Source organism: Amborella trichopoda, chromosome 11 (genome assembly GCF_054954075.1).
Source record: "Amborella trichopoda isolate Santa Cruz 75 chromosome 11, AtrichopodaSantaCruz75HAP2 v2.0, whole genome shotgun sequence".
In the NCBI taxonomy this organism is placed as follows: Eukaryota; Viridiplantae; Streptophyta; class Magnoliopsida; order Amborellales; family Amborellaceae; genus Amborella; species Amborella trichopoda.
In genome coordinates, this window is record NC_142346.1 from 44,516,194 (window position 1) to 44,541,311 (window position 25,118).

The window sequence follows — 25,118 nt, forward strand, 5'->3', positions numbered from 1 at the left end:
TATTGCAAGGTCTTTGATTATTCTAAGACAAAATGAATTAACATTCTGAAATCATATATTTTGGTGGTTCAGCTATAGGGTTCTAAGAAAAAATGAATTAACATTCTAAAATCATATATTTTGGTGGTTCAGCTATAGGAAACAAACTTAAGATGCAGTGTTTCTGATCATTAATGACTGCCACCCTATCCTTGTTCCTAGTCCCTGACTCATTATTAATTGACAGTGTATATGTTTTTTAACTCTCTCTCTCTCTCTCTCTCTCTCTCTCAGAGTATTGGCGCTGACGTAATGAAACACAGAGTATATCATATTGCCTCCAACCGTATGTTGTCAACACCAACGGATGAGATGCACCTTTCCACACTCAAGTACTGGAAATGCAACTTCAGCTGAGGACAGTTCCCTCTCAGTTATTGGTTGTATTATTAGGCCTCTCAAATATTTTTTTTTTTTTTGTGTATTTTGAGCGTTTTGAAAGTATATATACTTTCATTTTTCTTTTTGGGCAGTTCGGAGCTTGAAGGTGTTGGCCATCACCATCCCAAAATACAGACTGTTTTTAATTCTGAAAATTGTTTTGGGCCCATCAGTAAATTTGCCTTCTATTCATATCGAAAAGTATAGGGAGAGAATATAGTAATGGAACCATTGTTGATCTTTTACTATTTTATTAATATTGTCAATAAATAGTGGTTTTGATTTTATAATGGATGCATCAAACCAAGGTTTGAAAATTCGGCGATGTGGATTGAAATTGCCCAATTTGGAATGACAATCGTCTGGGCCGATGTCAAACCTGTTTGTTTTATTTTCAATATGCTTTTAACGTTTTTAAAATTTCTCTAATTCTTTGTTGTACTTCTTATCATAGTGAATCAGATCACTCAACTGGTTTATGTTGTGTTTTATTTTTCACACATTTTTTTATTGTTTGTGTTGTTTTATTTTTTTAAGATTTTATAATTATGGGTGTGGTTTGTTTAAGGCTTAGGCCCTAAACAATTAAGGTAAGGCATACTTTGAAATAGTGTCGAAAGGTATTTTCAAATAGTACAGAAAAGGTATTATTTCAGAACTGGAAATCTTTATGATGGCCTAAAATTTGTTTTCATCTCTAGTTATAAAATTTAGAGATTAAAAAATAGTGTAAATCAAACATAGATATGCACACTTGAGAATCTTGAAAATTGAAGGTTTAAAAAATGCATTACAAGATGCATTATTTTCAAGACTTGAAATCCATTTTTTCTTATCTCCATAAATCTCTGGAAGTTGATATGATCAAGATTCTTTAGCATCAGTAAATTTTTTAGGTGAGCTTTAATTTGAATTAAAACACCTTAACATGATCTAATCATATGGATGTAAAAAACTCCCCTTAAATGAACTAGCTGTATTTAGTTTCTAGATGGCTGAAGGGAAATTATTGCAAATGTATTTTAATTTAAGCTTAATTGAAAAAAACTCTTAAACTTTTGTTATCTCGTCTACACTTTTTTTCTTTATTTTTGGTTTTTTTTTTACCAAAATGACCTTCACGGTAGTCTTACTTTCGTAATACATATCATTTTATACGGTATTTAAAATACCGTAGTAACTTCAAGTAATATTACGATACTTTAAATTCTGTAAACCATGACCGTAAAGCCAATTACAGTACGTTAAGTACCGTAAAAACTAAAACCCTCTTATACGGCATTTAAAATGTAGTAAATCATTTTTTCATTTTGTTTATATTTATATTTTTCATCTCTAATTCTTTTTATGTTTATCTCTTCTTTTTTTCTCTAAGGAAACGAAGATGACATTGTAGGGAGAGAAAGAAGAGATAAAAAATAATTAGAAAGAAAGAAGAGATAAATATTAAAAAGAATTAGAGAGTGAAAAAGAATAGGTAAACATAAAAGAATTAGAGATGAAAGAGATAAAAAGAATGAGAAAATGATTTACGGCATTTTAAGTGTCGTGTAACATGAGTCAGTGTTTACGATACTTAAAATGCCGTATAAGGGTTAGTGTAAGTTTATGGTACTTAAAGTACCATATAAAATGCCCTCATTATTATGGTACTAAAGGTATCGTATAAAATTCTTTAAGTATTACGGTACTTAAAGTACCGTATAACATGCACTAACTATTATGGTAATACTATTACCGTGAAGGTCATTTTGGTAAAAAAAAACCAAAAAATGAGAAAATATGGTGCATATGAGATAAACAAAAGTTTTGGGGTTTTTTTTTTCCAATTAAACTTAAATTAGTTAAATTATATTTACGATAATTTCCCAAATAAAAACAAAAAAACATTTAATTTTCAATTTTATCGAACGTCTCCGAAGAGACTTAAATATTTTGTAGTGAGTGTAGGTGGAGTGGACCCTAAGCAGTCTTTAACATCTTTCTAACTTTGAAATAAGGGGAGGTTTTGGGGGCTGGTTCAGATACTTCGCCATAACCCATTTGATTCCCACTAATTCATGATCTAGATCACAAATTTCTTTCCCACCGATTCATGATCTAGATCACAAATTTTTTAGCACTAGCTTGTATTTTTTCTTTTCTTTTTTTAAAAGACAAAACTTCCCTTTTTCTTAAATATGTGATCCTAGGCAGATTGCAATAAGCTCATTTCATAAGACTTTTTTAGTATTTAGATGGTATTGCAGAATTGGATACGCTTCTTATACAAAATTCCTGTGCAGGCTGATCTTCACCAGCCATCAAACTTGATAATTGCTTGGAGCCTTGGTTAAGCTATAGCCAAGGTTCACTTTACTCTCTAATGCTTTTATTAGAGCTTGAAGGTGATGGAGCTTCGTTGGGGGGAAGAGTGAGAGAGAAAAAGAGCTGTTTACATGTGAGCCTCTACATAGTACAAACCAAAATGACAACCCTGGAATTCCAAAATTCCAATGTTGAAGTCATGTGCATAGAATGGGCATCCATATCCATGCATGTCAAGCATGTGTTGGCTTTACCACTAATTGCAGGAGACTTAAGCCTTGAATGTTATTGGGAAGGATACACTTTCTACAAGGCCTAAGCTTTATGAAAATAAAGTATAGCCTCACCATTAAGCTTCTTCTGAAAAGCATTTTGAGCATCAATAATCTCCATAATGGCTGTAAAACCAATTTTCAATATTGATTATGAAATTTGAAAGTAAAAAAACATATAGATCTTGGGGGTCCGTGAACATTTATTTTTAAGATGAAGTGGATGGTTTAGATAATGTGTTACAATTTACATTATTTTTAGGGCTTTGAATCTTTTTTTTTTTTTTACCACTATAATGGTCAAGGTCGAGACGAATAATTTAAAGGTTTTACGACTTTAAAACAACTATCTGCAGTGAGTTATGAGGTGAGGCTTTGCTTATTTTAATAAAACTACAGCCCTATCAAAATATTTTCCACTACATTTTCGTCTCCAAAAGGCATCACCTATCCATCTTAAAGATGGACGTGGAGTTGGGTCTCTCCAAGAAAACGTGAAATCAACAGCTTGAAATCTTCTTTCGAAAGATCATCATTTTTAGTATTCAAAGTTTATTTCTTTTTACACATTCATTACCTCCAGGTTAGAGATCATATAAATACCCAAAAAGTTGAGGAAAAATAACATATACGCTATAGAAATATTATCTATAACCCCTTGTTTTATAAATAGCCTATAGAACCCCTCAAGTTAAAAAAAAAAAAAAAAAGATGTTTAACCTCCTCCGATATTTTTTATTATCCAAATTACAATATTTACCCTTCTTTTTTCTAATAACCTCATTATATAAATGAAGTTTGTGATGTCTCTTTTAACTTGCAAGGTTAATAAAATGAGATAAAAATAAATAAATATTCATGAAAGTTTGCTAGAGAGAGATGGAAGAAGAGGATATGGTTAAAAAAAAAAAAAAAAAAAAGAAAGAGAGAGAGATGGAAGAAGAGGTTCACGGGTGAGAGAGGGGAGCTTTTTAAGCCTTAAATAATATGGTGATTTAAAAAAGTGGATAGTAAATACTGCAATTTGGCCAAAGAATAATGATTTGGTAGTCAACATTTTTTTAACTTCAAAGGGTTCTAAAAGCATTTGGATTAAACTCATTAAAGTTAGAGGGCGTATACATCTTTTCCAAAATCCAAAATCCGTCAAAAATAGATCATAAAGAGGGGACTTATATGTACATGTGAGTCCTAGGACGCATGAAAACTTTTGAACCTTTCGTTTAGCGCTTAATTCGTGCTTGACATGCAAGCAATTGCGCGGGGCGCGGGGTTTCGAAAAGCCCCTCACCGTCTCTCTCTCGCTAAAACCCTAGGGTTTTAGACAATCTGTCTCTAACACGCACGAAGAAGTGAAGAACAGAAGGTATCTCTCTCTAAGTTACCATTGTTTATGACGTATAAATGCTGTAAATTTTCTGTTAAATGTGTACAATGCCATGCAGAATGATTTCTCTCTAAATCTGTCAATTTTGTTGAATGCCCTGCTGAATGAGCAAAACAATGTTAAAACTGTAGAATGCCCTGTTGAATGATTTTGGAGGGTGGGGGTTAGTTGATTTTTTGTTTTTTTTGCTTATTAACATTTTTACTAAAACATTTTGGAAAGTTCAAATGAACAAAACAGGATTGTTTCTTGGTTTGGGCTATTGAGCTCGGTTATTCAGGAATCTTTACTGAAAATAAAGGTCCAACCACATCTTTATTTTATTTTATTTTATTGGTAACTGTACTTCATCAGTGACAAAACTGAAACACAATATTCATTTTCCTATACAAAATTAAAAGGTATCCATCCCATCACTGCTAGGAATCCTTTTCTAGTTGCGCGGATTCCACGTTTAAGACTATGAACAGCAAAATATGTTTATCTCCATCTTGCCTTCTCATGGGAACAAATGCTAGAAGATGAATAGCCAAATTTTTTAGCCATTGGAACCTCATCTCATACCGCTAAAACCAAGAGAATTACCAACTAATAAGAGTTTCTAAAACCATCCTCATTGAATAGAAGATCATGCTGCTTGGCACAAGTCTGACGTCATTTTACTTTATTTTTCATTGCATGCTTATGCATCATTTAATCACTTCTATGCTAGGCATAGAACTTTTGTGTCGAAGGAGTTTTTTTTTTTTTTTTTCAGTCCCATTGTGTTTTCTTTGTGAAGTTAGAATTCCAATCTAGGAAATTTGTTGGTGACTCAATGTTCTCAACTAGTTGTACTCGGTGTTCAAAAAGGCGGATTAGGCCCCCTAGGCAAACACCTAGAGAACTAGACGGTCCATATAGAGAAAAGAGGTGATTGGGCTCAATACCCAACCCCCTTAATTAAACTTCAAACTCTTTTATTTTTGAAAAAAAATGTGATTCACAGAGTTATTATGTAATTGTGCTATTTCAAACTCATACATACATGAGCTTGAAATTTAAATTGAATCACTAAAACTATAGAAGATTGAAAGTTGCCTAAAAGTCATCCATTACACCACAAAAAAAAGTCACAAAAACCATTTCATGTAGCTGATCTGTCATTAGATGCCAATATGCCATAGTTCCATAGCCAACCAGTGTTTAAAAATACAAGATGCGGTCCCGATGTGCTATTTCAAACTCATACATACATGAGCTTGAAATTTAAATTGAATCACTAAAACTATAGAAGATTGAAAGTTGCCTAAAAGTCATCCATTACACCACAAAGAAAAGTCACAAAAACCATTTCATGTAGCTGATCTGTCATTAGATGCCAATATGCCATAGTTCCATAGCCAACCAGTGTTTACAAATACAAGATGCGGTCCCGATGCGGTCGGGAGGCTGATGCGGTGATGTGGCTCAATGCGGTCCAGATGCAGATGCATCACCCCAATGCGGTCAATAAATATAAAAAATTCAAAAAAATCTCAAAAAATAGGTTAATGCATGGAAAACAATATGGAGGTAATTTATGTGATAGTAGATATTAAATTTATTCATTAACTCCAATATTATTAGCTATCAGAGACTCTGAAATTTAAATCCCCTGATGGAAGACATTAGAAATATAAAGTAGAAACTAGAAACTTGAAACTTGAAACTAACTTTATAGAAGACATCATATTATCATAATCCATAAACATCCAAAACCATAATCACAAATTCACAATTGCAAACTCTAAAGTTACAAACTCCAAAGCAAATTTTTTTTTATATCTTCAAATTCACAATTGCAAAATCTAAAGTTAAAAACTCCAAAGAAAAAAATTTTGATATCTTCTCCGCCCTTGAAACCCTCGATATGTTGACGAATCTATGCTTAGAGTTCTTCAAAACACCGCCCAAGCTAATGCCAGTCGAAAACAAACCAATGTCAAGAGCAAATTGACAATTTTTTAAAGAAAATTTCTGTCAACTTTTTTACCTCTTTGTTTGATCCAAAAACGACCACATTTATTGCTGTTTTTTGTGTTTTCGTGGGCACTATTTTTGGCCCACGAGTTATGCAGCGCATATGCTCCCCTACGCGATGCGCTTCGGGGCGCATAGCGCATTATGCAGCCGCATTTTAAAACAATGAAGCCAACAATTTACATCATCATTGCATCATTAGCAACAAACAAAAGGTCACAACTCAACAAAAATCAAATCTTGAAATAATTGAAGTCTTAACCAAAAAACTAAAAAATCAAAGGAATACAACAAATCCAATGGACTCAAATTGTTAATTGAGTTTCATCATCTCTACCAACAATGTCCCCAACCCTACGACCATACCTAATGTATTTGTATGTGATAATGATCTTAAGCCATCATCATCAAAGTCATCCTCCTTCCTCCATATATTCTTCTTCTTCTCTAGTCTCCTCTGTGTTTGCCTCCTCAACCTCACCCTCACCCTTCCCCTCTTCAACCAATTCCTTCTTCAACCAATTCCTTTGAGATTGAGATCTAGTGGTCCATACGGGGCTCAATTGCCTTCCAGTAGCTTTGTGAACTTACCCTAGGTCAAGTTCTCTTTAAAGATATTGGATTGTCTTCAGCAGTGACCAACCACTTCAATGTATCATCCTTATGTCTGACAATAATGAAGTTGATTACATTGCCATCTAGATGGTAGTCCTTCAACCTTTGATTATACTGAACAAAGACAAGGTCGTCAGTTCTTTTGCTCTAGCATGTTTCCCATTTTCGTATGTATTTATTGGATGATGCATGAATGCTTGATATATATATATATATATATATATATATGGAAAATGATCTTGTGAGCCAATGGGCTCACAAGAAAAAATGAGCCCAACGGCCGAGATTGAATCTGGGCCGATCTGACGATCGCAGATACCCAATAGTGTTTGAATTTTATTTTATTTTTCTACAAATCCAAATCACTTGGAATTTTAGGTGTGTGTTCATCAAACATAGGTGAATCTTCAAAAAATATAAAAAAAAATGTTTTACATAAAAAAATTAACCAAAATAACCCTGTAAATTTTCGAGGGGTAGTTTGGTCAATTGTTTTTTTGCGGATTTTTTTTTTTTATATATTTTTATTAGGTGCGGCTTGATGAGAAGAACACACGCCTAAAATTTCAAGTGACTTGGATTTGTAGAAAAAAAAATTGAAATTCAAAATCTACTAGACATCCGTGATCGTCAGATAGGTTAAGATTCAATCTAGACCGTTGGGCTCATTTTTTCTTGTGAGCCCACTGGCTCACAGGATCATTTTTCTATATATATATATATATATATATATATATATATATATATAGGAAAACTTTTCCCAACGCCTATAGGCGCAAATGAACTGTGATTTCGCCTATCCTCATCATCATCCAAACTTCATCGCACGGTCACAGTTGTCTTGTAGTGTTTCAATTTTCAATTTTTTTCTACAAATTCAAATTACTTGAAATTTGGAGCGTGTATATATCTTAGTGAGGTGCACCTAATAAAAATATGAAAAAATTAATTCACAAAATATAAATTGACCAAAATACCCTAAAACTTTACATGGTATTTTGGTCAATTTATATTTTGCAAATTATTTTTTTCATATTTTTATAAAGTGTGCCTCATTAAGATGTACACACGCTCCAAATTTCAGATCATTATATATATATATATATATATATATATATATATCTGAAAGACCTCTTCCATAACCACTTCGAACCACTACAAGTATAAGATTGATTGCTTTTCAATTTCCCAAGAAATTGAAGGTTCGATAAATCTTAGATTTAATCAAGGTTTTCTCGCTCAAGAAGGGTTTAATGATGTCTGGGGTGCCAAAATTCCCCGAACACTCGTTCCCCCCTTTTAAATTGGGGACAAATCTTATTTCATCCTTAGCTGAGTGCCTTTTTTAGCTCTCAGCATAGGGTTGTCAAGGCACCGCTTGGGCACCTAGCTATAGGCGGAGGCCTAGGAAGGCATCAAGGTCCTCCCCCTATGGCTACAGAGCGCTCCCACCTAGGCCCATGTGGTTCGAAGGCCTGCCCTCCCAAACCACCTAGAAGGCTGCATGATCTAGTTGTCGAACAGTGGTTGTAATAATACGTGGTGAATGATTGCTTAGACATTGTTTATTCATGCTCCAAATGATTGTTTATTCATCATATGAAAGAAGAATAGTGTTTTTTGCATTATTAGAGTTGTTTTCTTTGTTGGAAAGGTTGTGAATGATTATTTAAATATTTATAAGTGTGTGCAATGATGTGTTTGTAGTATTGATGTTTTAATTAATGAAAAAATCCTAGTCATTTTTTTAATGGACCGTGTGTTGGTATGCTTCAACATTTTGTCCTTTTCATTTTCTGCACCATTTTGAGTCAAATTTATGGTTGTGTCAGCTCGTTTAGATTTCAGGACTTGTAGCTAACATTTTGTTTCCCAATATTTGGATTTCCAGTTGATATGAATTTCAAGAACGTTAGAGTTCCAAAGGTGCCTGGGGGTGGTGCAGCTTCAGCATTGTCAACAGCTGCAGTACTTGGTGGTCTTGGTATATATGCAGCCTTCAACAGTCTCTACACTGTTGAGGGAGGACATCGGGCCATTGTTTTTAACCGTGTAGTTGGTATTAAAGACAAGGTATTTGATCTCCTTTTTCAAAGAGTGAATAGATTTAACTGACTCACATAGAGTACACTTGCTTTGGCCTATTTTATTTTTTCCAGTGGTAGGTGATACTTACTTCATGCTCGTAATTGATGAGTTTGCCATTGTAGCCCTGCATTTTCTTTTGAGAATTGTAGGGCTCGCAGCAGGCTGGTCCAGCCCTAGCCTTAGCCGGGTCCCCATCCTTATAGGGCCATTCTGAGCCCCACCCAACCGGGCAAGAGCAATTAAGAAAAAAAATGTTTTGGGCTAGGCTGGCTTGTTGTGGCCATGGCTCTGGTTTGGCCTGGCCCTCGGGCCACATTATGTGGCCCAGGCTCTGTTTTTTCTGGGCAGGGCTTCCAGCCCATAGCCACCCCTAGGAATTGTGTAGTAGTAATGCATGCTACCTAGATTACCAATAGTTTATTTGGTTATAGTTCTAAACTTGATAATGGAGGGAGGGGCTAATGAGGATTAAAAACATTGGTTTCTTCTTTTTGATGTAATTCCCAAGGCATGATCATTTCCTGTTATCGTAGTTAGAGAAGGAAATATTGTTCTTAGCTACCAATGTAATGTTAGGCTATGGCATTGTTGGCTCTTTCAAAATTCTATGGTATCTTAATTTTTAAAAATTAATGGGCACTTCCAAATTTCTATGGTATCTTAATTTTTAAAAATTAATGGGCCCTTCGAAAGTTCTAACTTTGTATTGACGCCACCTCTAGTCTCGTCAATCAAAATTATGTCATTTACGAACAACATACACCATGATACCTCATCTTATAGGTACCTAGTTCACTCTTCCATAACCTAAGCAAAGAGATATGGGCTCAACATTGACCCCTATGTAGGCCTACTATCACTGAAAATTCACTTGTCTCTCTACTAGTTGTCCTCACACTAGTTAGCGCTCCCTTGCACATATTTCTCACCATTTCATATACTCAGGTCTTTTGTGCTATCATAAAAAAGTAGTTTAGGAAATTATATATTGAGATTACTGCTGATGCGCCTCTCCTTTTGAGTTCCTTTATACATGCTTGAACTAATTATTTTTCTTTTATATGAATATGAGGAATTAGAAGCTGCTTACTGTGACATTGTATGATAGTGGCACCTGGAATGAGTTTATTTATTTTCAAATGAAAACTCAATCCTAGATCTGTTCACCTTCTCTCATCTAAGTGGCAATGGAAATCTATGTCCTGGTGATTCCTCCCAATGTCATTAGTGACCATTTTTAGTTTCCCCGTGAACTATACTTCTTCTTTATGTTGTTCATGCAATGTCTGCTGCTTTTGCAAGTTGGTGCGCGAAGAGAAACCCTTATCAAGCCCACCCTTTCCAACATCCCAATCTTTCAGATTTCTTTGTTCCATATGCCCGCCTCGATCACAGCCCTCTTGGAGCAAATCATGCACAATTTTCTTTGGTCTGGGACAGATGGCCACAAATAGCACCTCATTGCTTGGGATAAGGTCTGCTCTCCCATTGCTCAGGGTGGCTTCAGCATTCGGAAATTGAAACCTAACAACCTTGCTCAAAAGGGCAAGTAGTGGTGGAGATATGCCATCCAACCTGACCATCTTTGGCGACAAGTCACATATATTGCCACAGTAGCAAGGATTGAATCCCTCATTATAGGACCTCAGGCAGTATTTCAGGATTATGGAGATCCATCCTTCATAGTCGGTACCATCTTCTTGCAAACTTCCGCTTTCATCCTCGTGTGGGAGACAAAATTCAGTTCTGGAATGACCTTTGGCTTGCCTCCTCCCTGCTGCAAGACCTTTCCCCCCTCCTCACTCGCCTATCACGAGACCCCCAAGCAACTGTGGCTGATTGTTTCCCCCTTGGATATCCCGTGAGGTCGTGGAATCCTGACTTCCCCTTGTCTGCGCTTCCGATCGAGTCTTTCTACCCCTCTTAGGTGATGACACCCCTCCCCTTCAGGTTCTTTCACACTGGCCTCTATGTACCGCAAGATCACCTCGCCCCCTCTCTTCCCTCTTAACGCCCCTTCCATTGTTGCCAAAGCTTGGTTTTCCTTCACTCCTCCCAAAATGCAGATGTTCTGCTGGATTGTCCTGTCCCACTGTTCATATCCAAAGAAGAGGCCTCCACTTCCCCAATGTTTGAAAATTCGGCCGCCCCACTACCTAGGTGAAAAAAATTTAAAAACACCTAGGCGCAGTCTGGGCGGGGGCATTATGCGTTTTGCTTTTGGGCGCCTGCCTAGGCACCGCCCGGTGACAACTTGCTGACGGAGGAAGAAAACCCTTGGGTGAGGGTAAAAAATATAATTTTTCCCCCTAAAAAGGGGGTAAAGGGTTTTAAGGGATATTCTAAACCCCCAATAGAAAATCCGTGGCCTTTAGGGTGAGAAAAACCCCTCAAAAAGCACTCTTTTGTGATTTATCAAAAGATCAATAAATTTTTTATTTTCTCGATATCTTCCCAAAACAAAAGCAATAGTTCGTGGGTGGATTTGGAGCTTCTAATAGTTGATTTTGGGAACTTTTGGCGACCCCATAGACGAGGTTTGCACCGCGATTTTGATATTTTTATAGTATTATCATATTTGAAAGAGGGTTTTGATTTTATTTTGTACAACGTATTATGTTATGAATCATGTGTTTTTTCTTTTGCTTTTTTTTCTTTTACGATATATTTACATGTTTGTAGTTAAAAGATTGATTTTTTTGATGATTTACTGATATTTTTCTCACTTGGACGATGAAATTGAGCATATGTCGTATTCTTTTATGAATAATTGATTCCTTTTTTGTACAATGTGTCTTATTTTGATATTTTATTTTTTTCGTTTTAGTTTATTTGTTCACAAGGAGTTTGGGGCTCTAAAATTTCCCTAAAAACTCCTTAAGGCTTTAAACCATGGCCTAAGAACTCCCCTAGGCACCCAAACCTCCTAGGCAGCCGAATCCTTTTTTTGAGATTGCACTTGCCTAATAAGTGCGTTATGTGCACCATGGCCGAGGAGACAAATGACCACCTCTTCCTCCGTTGTGATTTTGCTAGCACCCTTTGGAGTAACTTGTTACAACCATTCAATTGGAATTGGGTTACCCTGGAATCCATCCCCCACCTCTTTCAGACTTCCCTATGGTCCAAATCCGGTCTCTCTCTTTGGGTAACCTCTATTGTTGCCACAATTTGGACCATCTGGCTAGAGCGAAACAATAAAATATTCAGGGGGGAAAGTAGAACGGCCCAACATTGTTTTGACAAAATCCTTGATCTCGTTACCTTTTGGGCCTCACCTCACGAGACCTTCAGAAACTTCTCCCTCTTCGATTTCCTCCAGAAATGGCAGGCCTTGCCGAATCTGCGTCCCATCAAACTGCAGTTAGTGATCTAAATAAGAAAGATAAAAAAAGAACACTTCTGTTAGTGTTGCTGCACTAAGTTTAAATTTAGATCCAGTTCTTTTGAACCTGGATTCAGAATATTATTTTCATCACAGGTTGATCTTTGTTCCCCGAGGCTCATTTATTGGTGTTGACCCTTCTAGAAGAAATCACCACATTCAATGTTTTAAACTTTGGTATGATAATCCTCAAGTTTTGAATGGTCCTGCATTTTTATTTTGCCAATGCCTTGAGAAGTGTTTTCCTGTCAATCGGGCAGGTGTGATTAATAACAGGTAGAAATGATGGCTTTGGTTACCAACTTAGCTTTTCTGAACTTTGGGGCTTAGTGGCAATCAATGAGGGATGTAAAAATTGTTGTTTACTTAGTGTGTAAAAATTCATGGCCTGAACACTCAGAAGAAATGGATGAAAGTTGGTCCTCTGAGTTGGTTGGAGAGTATGTATCATTTCAGTGGCTGCCATGGGCAAGGATCATAATGATGGTTGCAAGGGTTTTTAAATTTTCTTGAGCTCTACTACAAGATCGGTCTGGTTGGAACGTCTTCCCCAACCAACCAAACCTTTTTTGTTTTGAAGAAGTGGATGGGGACTAATTAGTAATTTTCTGTGGCCACGAGCTCTCGGACCCTGGGTTTTTGGTATTTCGCTAAATAGAGTAAGTTGGTGATGAGCTGAAGAGGGAGTTGTACCTAGAGACGGATGGTTGGGCCAAATCTATGAGATAGCTTGGAGGTGAGTTCAGGTTCATGGTGTGCTCATAGTTTAGAACTAGCCCACAACTCCATATTACTGTTTGTAAAGCAAGTTCGAGTCCAGTTTGTTCATGAGTTTAATTTCAAAGACACAAATAACTCCATATTGGGGTTTAAAAATTGAGTTTAAAGAAACTCAGCTGAGTTGTTGAGTATAGTCACCTAGGTTTTCCTATCTTTTCAGTGAGTGCAAGCTTCTCTGATTTTCTTTTATGCTACTTATTATGGAAGTTAAACCTTTTCTTTCTTTTCTTTTTTTTGGTTTGTTTTTGAGGGGGGTTCAAGTTGAGTTAACTTGTTGAAGTTGCAAGTAAACTTATGGCTTGGTCCGATTTGAATTTTAACTTGATTTTGAACAATGATTTGCATATCATGCTGTGGGAGAAGCTCAATGGAGCCTTTAGATTGCTGGCATTGGTTCTTGTACCTGTGAAAGGTGTGTGTTTTTTCCTACTATCGTTGCACAAGGTAGGCTTAACGCATTCAGTAAGAAAATAATTTGAGCTGCTAGTCTGAAATTGCTCGAACTAGAAACAGCCTTCAGCAAATCTAACATGTTATCAAGATTTTTAATTTTTCTAGCATGAAGATCATGGAGATCATAACATTTAGAAAAAAAAAAAAAAAAGATCATGGAGATCATAACATTTAGAAAAAAAAAAAAAAGATCATGGAAATCATAGCACCTATAACTTTTTTTGCTCATAAGCATAGCCCAGAAAACGGTCTAAGAAGGGTGATGGCGGACCAGGATTCGTGTAGCCAATGTGTCGGAGCTTGCTTTGGTTTGGTCTAAAAAATAAAGCAATTCGGTGCTTCGGCTAATTTGAGGAAAGGCTTCGAGTTTTTTTTTTTTTTTATAATTTTAAAATAGATATTTTTATAAACTTATAAAAAAATTATAAAAAAAAAAAAAAATTTAATATTAAATAAAGTTGTTACAAAATGAAAAATATCAAAATATAATATCGACTTACATTGAATTGATGGACAACATCCAGTGACTTAATATTGGTGGGCCTTTCAGAAAACCTCATTGAAATATTCAAACCGCTATTCAATATATCATCTCATTCCCTTCGTTGTAGTTTTGTACAAAGTGTCAAAGACCAATACGTGCCATCATTCCATATACATACAAAGTCAATCCCTATCATCATGACCAAAATTATTACCTTTTCAGTTTACACATGTCAACGTCATATGTATCATTTGCCAAAACACATAAAATTTTGGTGTAAAGAGCTAAGTTTTGGGGTCATGAATATAATTATTCGCTTCTCTTCAGTTGAGTGGATAAAACTGAAGGCTTTGGCCGTTTCGGCCTAAGCGAACCGAATCTAACAACATTGCGTTTAGCCGACCCCAATTAATTGGGAAAAGGCTATGATGATGAAGCTAGTGTTCATAAAATCGAACCGGAACGGTTAACCGGACATGGGCCCGGAAGCGGTTTAACGGCCTAATGGGTAAACCAGCCGATTCAACCATTCTAATCAGGCAAATCCTAGGCGGTCAAAAAAGTGTTGAAAAAATAAAAAAGATACAAAAAGAAATCTACTAAAATATAAAAAGCATATAAAGAATGATTAAAACAAAACACATTCAATGAAGTTGAAAACGTAATGAAAAAAATGGATTTTAATGAATCAATTTTTGAGTTAATGTGAGTATTAATTACCAAAACAAATTTTAATCTTTACCTAATGTAAAGAATATTAAAAAATGCATTACAAACCAAATTCCTTATTTTTGGGAATTTATATACATTTTGTTTTTTAATACCGGTCAATCACCAAAACCGCCCAAAATCGGAACTGGCCAGTGGCCGGTTCCGATCTAACCGGGCGGTTGGCGCTTAGATCGACCGGTGTTTCCAACAGTGGATGAAGCATAGCCCAAAAAACACATTTAACAGTTCTATAGGAAAGTTTGGTACTTACCCAAAAAAAAGAGAGGAAAGCTTGGTTCACTAGTGGCGAAGCAGCTAGTCGATGCAAATGCACCCACATCGATAACTTTTGAATGTTTCTAGCTGCTTTGAGTTAGCATCTGGGCTTACAAGGAATATGTCTAAAACCAAGATAATGGCTATTAGGATAAACACATCTGATTTACAGCAGTTAGCATGGCAAATGGCTGTGGAATTGGATCATCCCTAGCAAATACTTGGGCCTAGCGCTTTATATTGGTAGCCCAAGGAAAGCGCTTTGGAGTAGAGCCATAGAAATAGTTGAAAGGAAATTGGATTTTTGGAAGTATCGATATATTCTACAGGAGGGTGCATCACCTTGATAAAAGCTATCTTATTTAATCTCCCCTTATGCTTTGTGTTGATGTTTCAATTGCCTGCTTCAATACTAAAAAAACACGAGCACTGGCAACCAAGGCACAAGGAAATACCATTTGGCATATAGGAGTATTGAGAAGCCATTGAAGCACTATTGGAAAAATGGTTCTGGAAATTGGGGAGGACACAAAGGCACCTATGGAAGGTGGTCATAGCAAAATGTATGGAGTAGGTCCACACGATTGGCGGATGAAGAAATGTCCAAGTTTTAGGTGTTGGACAAGGCATCAAATTCACCAAGAAACAATTTTTGACTCATAACAGATTCCACATGGCTCTGGTACTTGTCTTAGGTTCTGGAAAGATTTGTGTTTTGAATCACAAACCCTTGCTGACAAATATCGAAGATTCACTGCAACTGCATCTAATTAATATCCCTATTTAGTAATGGTTGAGAAATGCGATGGTAAATTCATTGGGAGTCCTACTTTCAAGTGCAGCCTGAAAGAGGAAGAAATTGAAGATTTAATTGCCCTCCTTAACACCCTTCAGCAGGTATTGGTTCCACTCAGTGGCCAAGACAGGATGATTTGCATGTCCTAATATAATAGCAAAGGTGTCTTTCGGTTAAATGTTTTTACCAGACCTTACTTGTCTATATAAGCCATTATGGCCAGAAAATTGAGGAAAATCTCTGCCCCTACAAATTCCAAACTTTTGCTTGGCTGGTCGGTCTAGACAAAGCTCTTAACCGTTGACCATTTACAGAGTTGTGAATACCCATCTCCAATTGGTGTATTTCGTGCAGAGAAGCAGAAGAAGCAGTACTGCCTCTTCATCCACTGTAAAATGATTCAAGAAATATGGTTCCACCTTTTTTAAATCTTTTCGGCTTCCATTGGTCGTATCCAGATTTTATCGAGGGTCTCTTTCAACAATGGACTTCTCCACCAATTCCTACCCCAGGCCTGTTCTTCTGGCAAATTTGGATTCTTACTACCATTTGATCCATTTGGCAAAAGAACTTTCCAAATTATGTTTTCCAGCACATCAAGTATCAAAGAGAGAATCAAGGCTTTGGGGATACAGAAGTTTTGGGGTTAACCATAATCATTATTTTGGGGTGAGGAGATTCAGCTTTCAGCAAGCGTCATAACTCGGGCTAAAAATTATTGAAGCTTCCTCTGGTGATGACATATTGACGAAATACTAGAGATTGAGTCATCCTCTTTTGATTCTTTCCTTTTACTCTTGGAGAGAATCAAAGGAATTGGTTGACTCTGTAGCAATAGGAGGAGCAGACAGATCAAACTTAATCATTTCTTTGAAGGGATGGATGCAACATGCTTAAAGTTTTGTCCGCTTTCTTGTCAACACTTATATGCTTTAAGTTTTGTCCACTTTCTTGTCAACACTTATACCTGTTGATCTTTCTACAAAGAATATGCATTCAGAACAATACAGTTATAAAATAGAAAGGAGCTTTTAAATGAAAAAAATAAGCTTATCTTTTCCTATCTGATGGTTGTGAAATGCTCACATGATGAGCTTTGGGACTGATTCTTAGAAGAATTGATTTGTCTTCTGTCAGTGTTCTTCAAAAGCCATCATCAATGACAGGCTTTGCCTTGCGGCCTTGCCTTAAATCCTCCTTGGACACATAAATTCCTGGGCATTATGTCGTGAACTCTAATTCCCACCTCTAAATGTTCTCCCTGCTTTTCTCTGCCTATATTGTCTCACTTTCCTGTTCTTAGTTTCTTTGTACTGATTTAGGTTGATGTCTGCCATGGTATGAACAAGAACTTAAAATTAAGTTGGAGTAGAATTAATTGTAAAGAACTGAACTTCTTTCAGAATATTTGAACTGTGATTTGGGTTTTAATGGGATGCTTTTGGTTAACCTAGAGGTAGGTAGGATTGAAATTGGTATTCATGAACTGTTTCCTGTTAATGGGTGATAATGCTAAGTTAGAGTCTATTTACTGCATCTTTTTTGTGTGCTCACTAAAAAGAAAAATATGCTATTAAGCGAGAAAGAGCTTTAGCACATTCTGTTATCTGTAATGTGTCATCAACAGTAGTATGGCCTTTTTTGGGAGAGAATTATTTTTAATCTATTTTTGTCTTGACTTATTTGCAGGTCTATCCTGAGGGGACTCATTTGATGATTCCTTGGTTTGAGAGACCTATCATTTATGATGTCCGTGCTCGCCCTCACCTTGTTGAGAGTACTTCTGGAAGTCGTGATCTTCAAATGGTACATTCTGGAAGGTTATATAGTTATAGTTTTGGTTGCTCATTCTTCCACTGTTGATTAATTGGTATGTTGTTATTGGTTTTGGAAAAATTCTACCAGATTCTTATTTGTTTCAGAATATTAATGAAAATGCCACCCATGTTGACTCTCATTAGAAGGACCTGACCTCTCTCCCTCTCTCTCGTTTTGCACCAGAGAGAGAGAGAGAGAGGGAGAGAACTATTGATCTTTTGGGAAATTGTTGAACTGATAACAGTTCTGTTTATAGATCAAAGTAGTTAAAACTTTTGTAGAACTATTTTCAGAAAATGGATTTGTCAGGGATTCCTCTAAAAAGGATTTGCACTTTTAATTGATTTCGTTTTCTGTGAAATATCTGTTCTCTTACCTACCTTGCATTAGATTTTATTAGACAATTTGGCATGGAAACACACTACCTTTCACAAACTTTCTGTTGATCTTATCACAAAATAAAATAGGAAATAAAGTCTCTCTTTTGGTGCTTTCTTCAGGTCAAGATAGGTCTTAGAGTTCTTACTCGACCAGTGGCAGATCAATTACCAACTATCTACAGAACCCTAGGGGAGAATTATAATGAAAAGGTTCTGCCATCAATTATCCACGAAACTCTAAAAGCAGTGGTAGCACAATACAATGCAAGTCAACTGATTACTCAGAGAGAGGTACGGATTTTGAAGTTCTTCCTTTATGATGCTTCATCGTGGTTCTTGTATTGACTTCTGGTGGTTTCCTTGCTCTCTCCCACACATAAATCTGGTTCAATTGACATCAAACATATTTCTATTTATTTTTAAGTTTTTCTAATCTATTAAGGCTTTCAGGCTGTAAGTCGGGAAATAAGGAAAATATTGACAGAGAGAGCTGCAAATTTCAATATTGCACTTGATGATGTCTCTATTACAAGCCTTACTTTTGGGAAGGAGTTCACAGCTGCGATTGAAGCCAAACAAATTGCTGCTCAAGAAGCAGAACGAGCGAAGTTTGTGGTGGAGAAAGCCGAGCAAGACAAGAAGAGTGCTGTTATCAGAGCACAGGTGTGGAAAATTAGTCATTTATATACCCATGCCTTGAAACACTCCCCCCCCCCCTCTCCTCTTTCCTCCCTCTCTCTCTCTCTCTCTCTCTCTCTCACACACACACACACACACAGAGAATGCACACATATGAGGAGTTATTTTAGTAAGGAGTTTCTTCTGTTTTTCTGAAAATATAACTTGTAGTACAGTATTAGGTACAAAAAGTTTGCATTATACATAGTTACCGGGATCTCCTACTTTGGTAGGCGATCCCTACTAGAATCTCGATTATGTCTCTCCCGGAACGGATTTCTAAGGGATCTCGAATTTTAAATTTTGGGATTTCGTACCACATAGAAAAGGATCCCGATTCTTTCTGCTATGGATCTCGATCCCAACCTTAAAGACTAAAACAACAACAACAAAACTGATGATTTTCTTTGTTTATAGCCAACTAGCAACACAAATATTGCTTGCTTGCTATAAATAATGAGATCCCTACTTTAAAGAGTATGCATAATCATTGCTTATGATACACTTTAAAGTTGGGATCAAGATCCCAAAAGCTCGGGATCAAGATCCCCAAAAGGTTGGAATCTCGATCCATAACATTTGAGGATCTCAATACCTAATATGTGCATTGTACGAAAGGCGTTCCCAACCATAGGGTTCTTCTAGCATTTCACGATCCCTCGCTCCCGATCTCAATCCTGGTACCATTCTTGCTCCCGATCCCAACAACTATGGTATTATATACTTTCATCTTTATTTAAAAAAACTAGTGTTATATATCAAAATTGGATGTTTACAAAATCTGACAAAAATTGCTGTTTGTACAAAATTGAATGAAGGACACTTGTTTCTGTACAGCAATTTGGCTGGGGGGTTGGTTTTGGTACGTTCAAAATTTCTGTGTTATGGTTGTAATTGTGGTGGGGGTGGTCTAGGGTTTGTGAGATTGACTTTGGGGATGCCTGCCTTTGCTAAGGCGTTACCAATACGATTTTACTTTCTATCCAGTCCAAATTGCACTTGAAAATGTTGGAACATTAGGACAATTTGATCAAATAAATTGTCAAATGTCCAGGAATGGATGATGACTTCGTTGCCCAGGCTTTAGCATCGTGTTAATCTCCTTCCACAATCAATATTCCCTCGGAGGGATTGTAGAGCGTGAGACCTATCAGCAGCCGTTACACTTCTGCCGTATTGGAGTCAACGTTCCACTTCGGTCAGAGTAGGTGAGAAGCATCTCATCCCTTTTCATTTCTAAACAGACTCCAAATCCCTGAGGAGTCTGGTTTCCAAGGGAACAGCCATGAGTTGGCAGATGGGGCAAATGCCACCAAATCATGTTTTCCTAGTTGGAAATGAAATATGAGGTGACTCCAAGAAGTTTTTTATGAGGTGCCACTCAAGATATCGTAGATGTTAGGATGCGCTGAATGAAGTTTGGATTGTTGATCTCCATGCTTTGAAACGTTCAACGACTTCTCTCCCACCAGATGGCCAGAAGGTAGAGAGGATGGTGAGTCTCCACAGAGGAAGATCTGTTCTAGGGAATGGAGTGGTGAACCATAAGATGAGCTTCTAGACTCCGGGATGCCACTGGATGTGGAACAAACGTCAGAAATACTACCAAATAAGCCTAACTTACAGTGTAGGAATAAATGGACTGTACTTTCCTTGTCCTCTTGGCTGTTTGCACATGTAGATCAGTTGGGTAGTAAGATGCCTCTTCTCTGTAGCTGGTCCATTGTGAGTGCTTGACTTGATATCTCAAGCCAGCCAAAAGCTTCATCTTTTGGTGGAGATGGTATAGACCACACCTTGTTGATGATCTGTGGCTCGGAATTTGATGGAGTATGTTTAGAGTAGAAAGAAGGGACAGAAAAATGACCTGAAGATTGGGGTGATCAGGTGACTTTGCCCATGTCCTCTTTGTCGAATATTTACTGACTCTAAGGGTTCCATGACGCTCCATGGCTTACGTTTTATATCTTTGTCAAGGTTCCTTCGAACAAGGGGGTCGATAGCCTGCGGCCACCTTATTTCTTGAAGTACTGACAATGGTTTCTTCCTGTTCAGCAGCATCCGGATTGGGGAACGGTGGTTTCTACTGTGGTCAACCCATACCATAGGTCCATCCACAATATAGTGCAATCCCCATTCTTGGCTGCATATTGTATGTGTGGACAGAACAAGGGTTAAGAGTTGGCTGATCCAAGCCCCCAATGCCCTCCCATTGATAACACCTTGGGGTAGCCAGCCAAGAGGTTAGGTCCTTTATCTGTTGGTGATGACTACATGCCATGGTAGGTCCTCTTGTGTGGCAAAATTCCACCATCATTTTCCCAGAATGGCAAATCTCATTTCTCTAAGGCAAATAATGCCTAGACTGCCAACTAACTTGGGTTTACAAACATTTTCCAAATGACTAGGTGAAATTTCCAAAGAAATTCTCATTGGTTGCTCAAGTGTATGGATTACAGACATGGGCATGTAAAAGAGTTGCATCTGAATGATGGGGATACTCAAGAGCATTTAATAAGAGTTATGCAGCCTCCAACAATGGATGTCGGCATTTCCAGCTCACCACTTTCCTGTCAAACTTTTCGACAATGCTATCCCACTATTGCTTTGTTGGCTCTCCAAAGCACAATGGCAGGCCTCTGCAGTCTGAAGGCAAATGATCATACCCACTATCCATCCTCTATACAAGGGCAACTCTGGTGCCTTTATTTGTTACCACTCCTGATGATTTTAGTTTTCAGCATGTTAATGTGCAAATCAGAGGCCTGCTCAAAGCATCTAATGTAGAGCCCCACCAAAAATTAGGGTATCTACATATTGCAGATGGGATATGGAGGGGCTTCTCACAGAGGAGCATCACCAAAAATTAGGGTGTCCACATATTGCATATGGGATATGGAGGGGCTTGTGTGAGAAGCCTTGAAACCTAGAAGGAAACCATTGGTGCTGAGATCTGTGATTTATTGACTGAAATTGTTTTGTGATTGCAAACTGGAAGGGTGAGTAATGAGTCTTCTTATTGAGGACATTGGGATGCTATGAAGAAGCCATGGAGATTTTTTTTGAGGTGACAAAACCATGGAGATTTCTATTGAAAACCAGCTGACGAAATACAGGCATGTATCCACTATCTCCATCAGCAGCCAAACCCTTTTCACATCAAGGCACGGTATAGGATACACCAATCAGCGTGGTCATTAGCTTTCTCCAAATCCAATTTGCAGATAATTCCACAGATTTTGAGGTGATGTCTCTTATGGATGCACTCGTGAGTAATGAGTGCAGTGTCAAAAATTTGCTGACCGTTGATAAAGGCACTCTTTGGTGGTGAGATGATCTTGTTTTAGGACCTTTTGGAGCCTTGTGGCGAGGTGTTGGGGGGCCTTTGCCAGCAGCTTATATGAACTATTTAGGAGACTGATTGGCTTGGAAACTTGAGTTCTTAAGTACCCTCAATTTTGGGGATCGGGATGATGAAGGTGGTGTTTAATGCCGTGTGTATGAGTTCCCCTCTGATGCAATCCAGGGAAGAACTCTCATGAAATGTGCCCCAACAGTATCCCAAAATTGACGAAAGACTATCACCCGGAAGCCATCCGGGCCAAACACTTTATGTTTACCCAATCTGGGAGTAGCCTTGATCATTTTGTCCTTAAATGGGGCTTTCAGCTCCATGAGGGACTTCTAGGATATTCTGTCAAATTGATGGCTGGAGAGGGTCGGTGCTGTCTATCCTCAAACTTTTGAGAAACATAGGAGTGGTGATTTTGACTATCATAAACCTAACACAACCCAACCAAAATGTATTCTCTGAATTACATTAGTGAATTTTCCCTTGATAAATGACTGCAACAGTCTCTCCAAAAGTGATTTGCGGTAGTGAGCTTAATAATTTGCATCCAAAAGTTTTTTATGTTAATGAATATCACTATGGGATTTACTTACATGAGCAACTTTGTTTGTTTTTTGCCATAATCTGCACATATGTTAAGAGTATATATATGCCTTTCTTTAAAAATCTTCTTTTCTTCTTGTTGATATTAAACATGGTCCTTAAACTGTACTTCCATTATTTCCCTCCATTCTGAAATTAAGAAATGATTGTTGGCTTTATTTACTCTAATCTGTGATGATCAGGGAGAAGCCAAGAGCGCCCAACTTATTGGTGAGGCTATTGCTAATAACCAAGCTTTCATCACATTGAGGAAGATTGAAGCTGCAAGAGAGATATCACAGATCATCGCGAACTCTGCAAACCGCATTTTCTTGAACTCAGATGAACTCTTGCTGAACCTTCAGGAGATGAATTTGGAGACCCCGACTGGTTCTAAGAAGTGATGTTAAGCAAAATCCCTTTGTTGACACAACCAACAAGACCGTATCATATATCAAGTTCGGATAATTTGGTATAGTAAAAAGACTGTTTTTTGGCGCATGAAATTGCTTGTTTTGGCAAGGGACATTTTAGGACCAAGTGGGTTTGGCTGTTCCGAGATTTTTGAGGTAATTGATATCGTAGTCTTTGTTATAGAGAAGTTACGCTGTAATAATGCGCAGGTTTTATATGGATTTTTGTGAAAGTGAAGCTTGAATTACAGCAGCATGGAGAGTCATATCCCTTTTAAATGTAATGAAAATTTTCAATTTCCTTTTCTTTCATTTTTTTTGTTTTCCTGGTTTCTTGTTTCTTCTTACATTTCTTCAAGTCCTTTTACCTTACTTTTCCTTAGTAGGCAAAATGTGCCTGATCCATGCCCCTGTTAATGGGCAATGTTATGTCTAAAATATCAATTCCACTTTGGGCTTACTGCTAACTCTAGATTAATGTTGCTGATTAATAAATAAAGGAAAAATTGTTCACGAGTCAGCGGGCTAAACTAAGATGAGGTAAAAACCCCACGGGGCTAAGGTAAATATTGATGGTGTAGAAATATCCCTAAAAGAATCACATTTTAAATGTTTAAAATATTATTTTACTTTTTCGTAGTCACGATCATCTTAGCCTAGGTTGTGAACCCCAAAAATTTTGGATTGAAAATCGATCTTTTAAGTTAGATTTGAAATGGAGCCCTCATATGTGCGATATGAATTTTTTGGGTAATTTGCCCTTATCCAGTTTATTCAATAGATTAGGGAGTGACATTTCGAAGGTGTGACTTGGAGGTGTCAGTGGATACCACGACATGGTATGGTAGCTGTGGGGATGCTACTACCACGATCTTAGCCCTTTTCCTATATATACAATATGAATTGGCTGTTGCATTTGACCTTATCCAAAAGCCGAGAAGTTTATCACTAAAAGCTGGTTTTTTATGAATAATATGATCGTTAAAGTATGATATATGTGCAGTTATTATTAAAAGAAAAACTAATTTTGTCGTCTTTACAAAGGGTGCAATTTGCATACGGATGTATCTGTAGGTGTAGAGGTAAGGTACACCTCCAAATTTTATCATGGTATATAATTTTGATGTAAAATGCTCTTAGGATTATTTCAAAAACTATTTTTATATCTAATTATCAAATTTTAAATTTAAAAAATGATTAAAATCAAGTAGATATATAAACATATGAAAATCTTGAAAATAGACGGTAAAGATAATATGCTGTAAAATGCACTATTTTTTAGACTTAAAATCTTTTTATTTTTCATAGTCATACATCTTGATATCGAGATGATCAATCAAAGGGTTTTTTAACATTATAACTACCTTTTCTAATAAATTTTTGAGGGGCATCCATAGTTCTACATTATAAGGTAGAATCCTTATATAAACTTTTTTCTTTTATAAAAGCGTACTTGAAATTTAAACTAAAAGACAATGATGTTGTACTAATAAAGTTCTAAGAATCTTGCTTTCAAAATATCGTTTGTTGAAATCTCAAATACACTCTTATTGCTTATAAAAGAACCTTTTACTTAGAGCAACAAATTTGGTTGTAAAAACACCAATTACAACCCATATTAACTTTTGAATAATTATTGACAAACTCATGTACTGGTACATAAATATAAAATTAGTGGACCATATGCCAAAAACAATAAAATTTATAAACGATTGGTCATACAGATTGAGAGTAAAGGATAAGAGGTGGAAAACAAAGGCAATTCGAAATGTATTTGTTAGTTCTTTGCAGCCCATGTTATTGTGTGAGAAAGAGAGAGGCATTTCCAAATAGATTGGTTCTTTTAGGACATTTTTGGTGGAGGTATGGAGAGAGTGCAGCTCTGATGTGTTGGATTGTTGATCTAGATCAGTAATAAAA

The 25,118-nt window shown here is 36.8% G+C and overlaps 1 protein-coding gene across 1 annotated transcript; it reads left to right on the plus strand.

Annotated features, from left to right (window-relative positions):
• The first annotated feature begins 4,192 nt into the window (after positions 1 to 4,192).
• Positions 4,193 to 23,510, plus strand: LOC18448384 (prohibitin-1, mitochondrial). Its single transcript, XM_011630284.3, has 6 exons — positions 4,193 to 4,365; positions 8,894 to 9,075; positions 17,665 to 17,781; positions 18,294 to 18,464; positions 18,624 to 18,836; positions 22,989 to 23,510. The coding sequence occupies exons 2-6, from the start codon at positions 8,899 to 8,901 to the stop codon at positions 23,187 to 23,189; spliced, it is 879 nt and encodes a 292-aa protein (XP_011628586.1). The 5' UTR covers positions 4,193 to 4,365; positions 8,894 to 8,898; the 3' UTR covers positions 23,190 to 23,510.
• Positions 23,511 to 25,118: the final 1,608 nt, after the last annotated feature.

Bases quoted from the DNA above. Each gene is read 5' to 3' on its own strand.
- LOC18448384 (XM_011630284.3), top strand. From the start codon at position 8,899: ATGAATTTCAAGAACGTTAGAGTTCCAAAGGTGCCTGGGGGTGGTGCA. The intron at 9,076-17,664 runs GTATTTGATCTC...ACTTATTTGCAG, and splicing joins TAGTTGGTATTAAAGACAAG to GTCTATCCTGAGGGGACTCA. The intron at 18,465-18,623 runs GTACGGATTTTG...TAAGGCTTTCAG, and splicing joins AACTGATTACTCAGAGAGAG to GCTGTAAGTCGGGAAATAAG.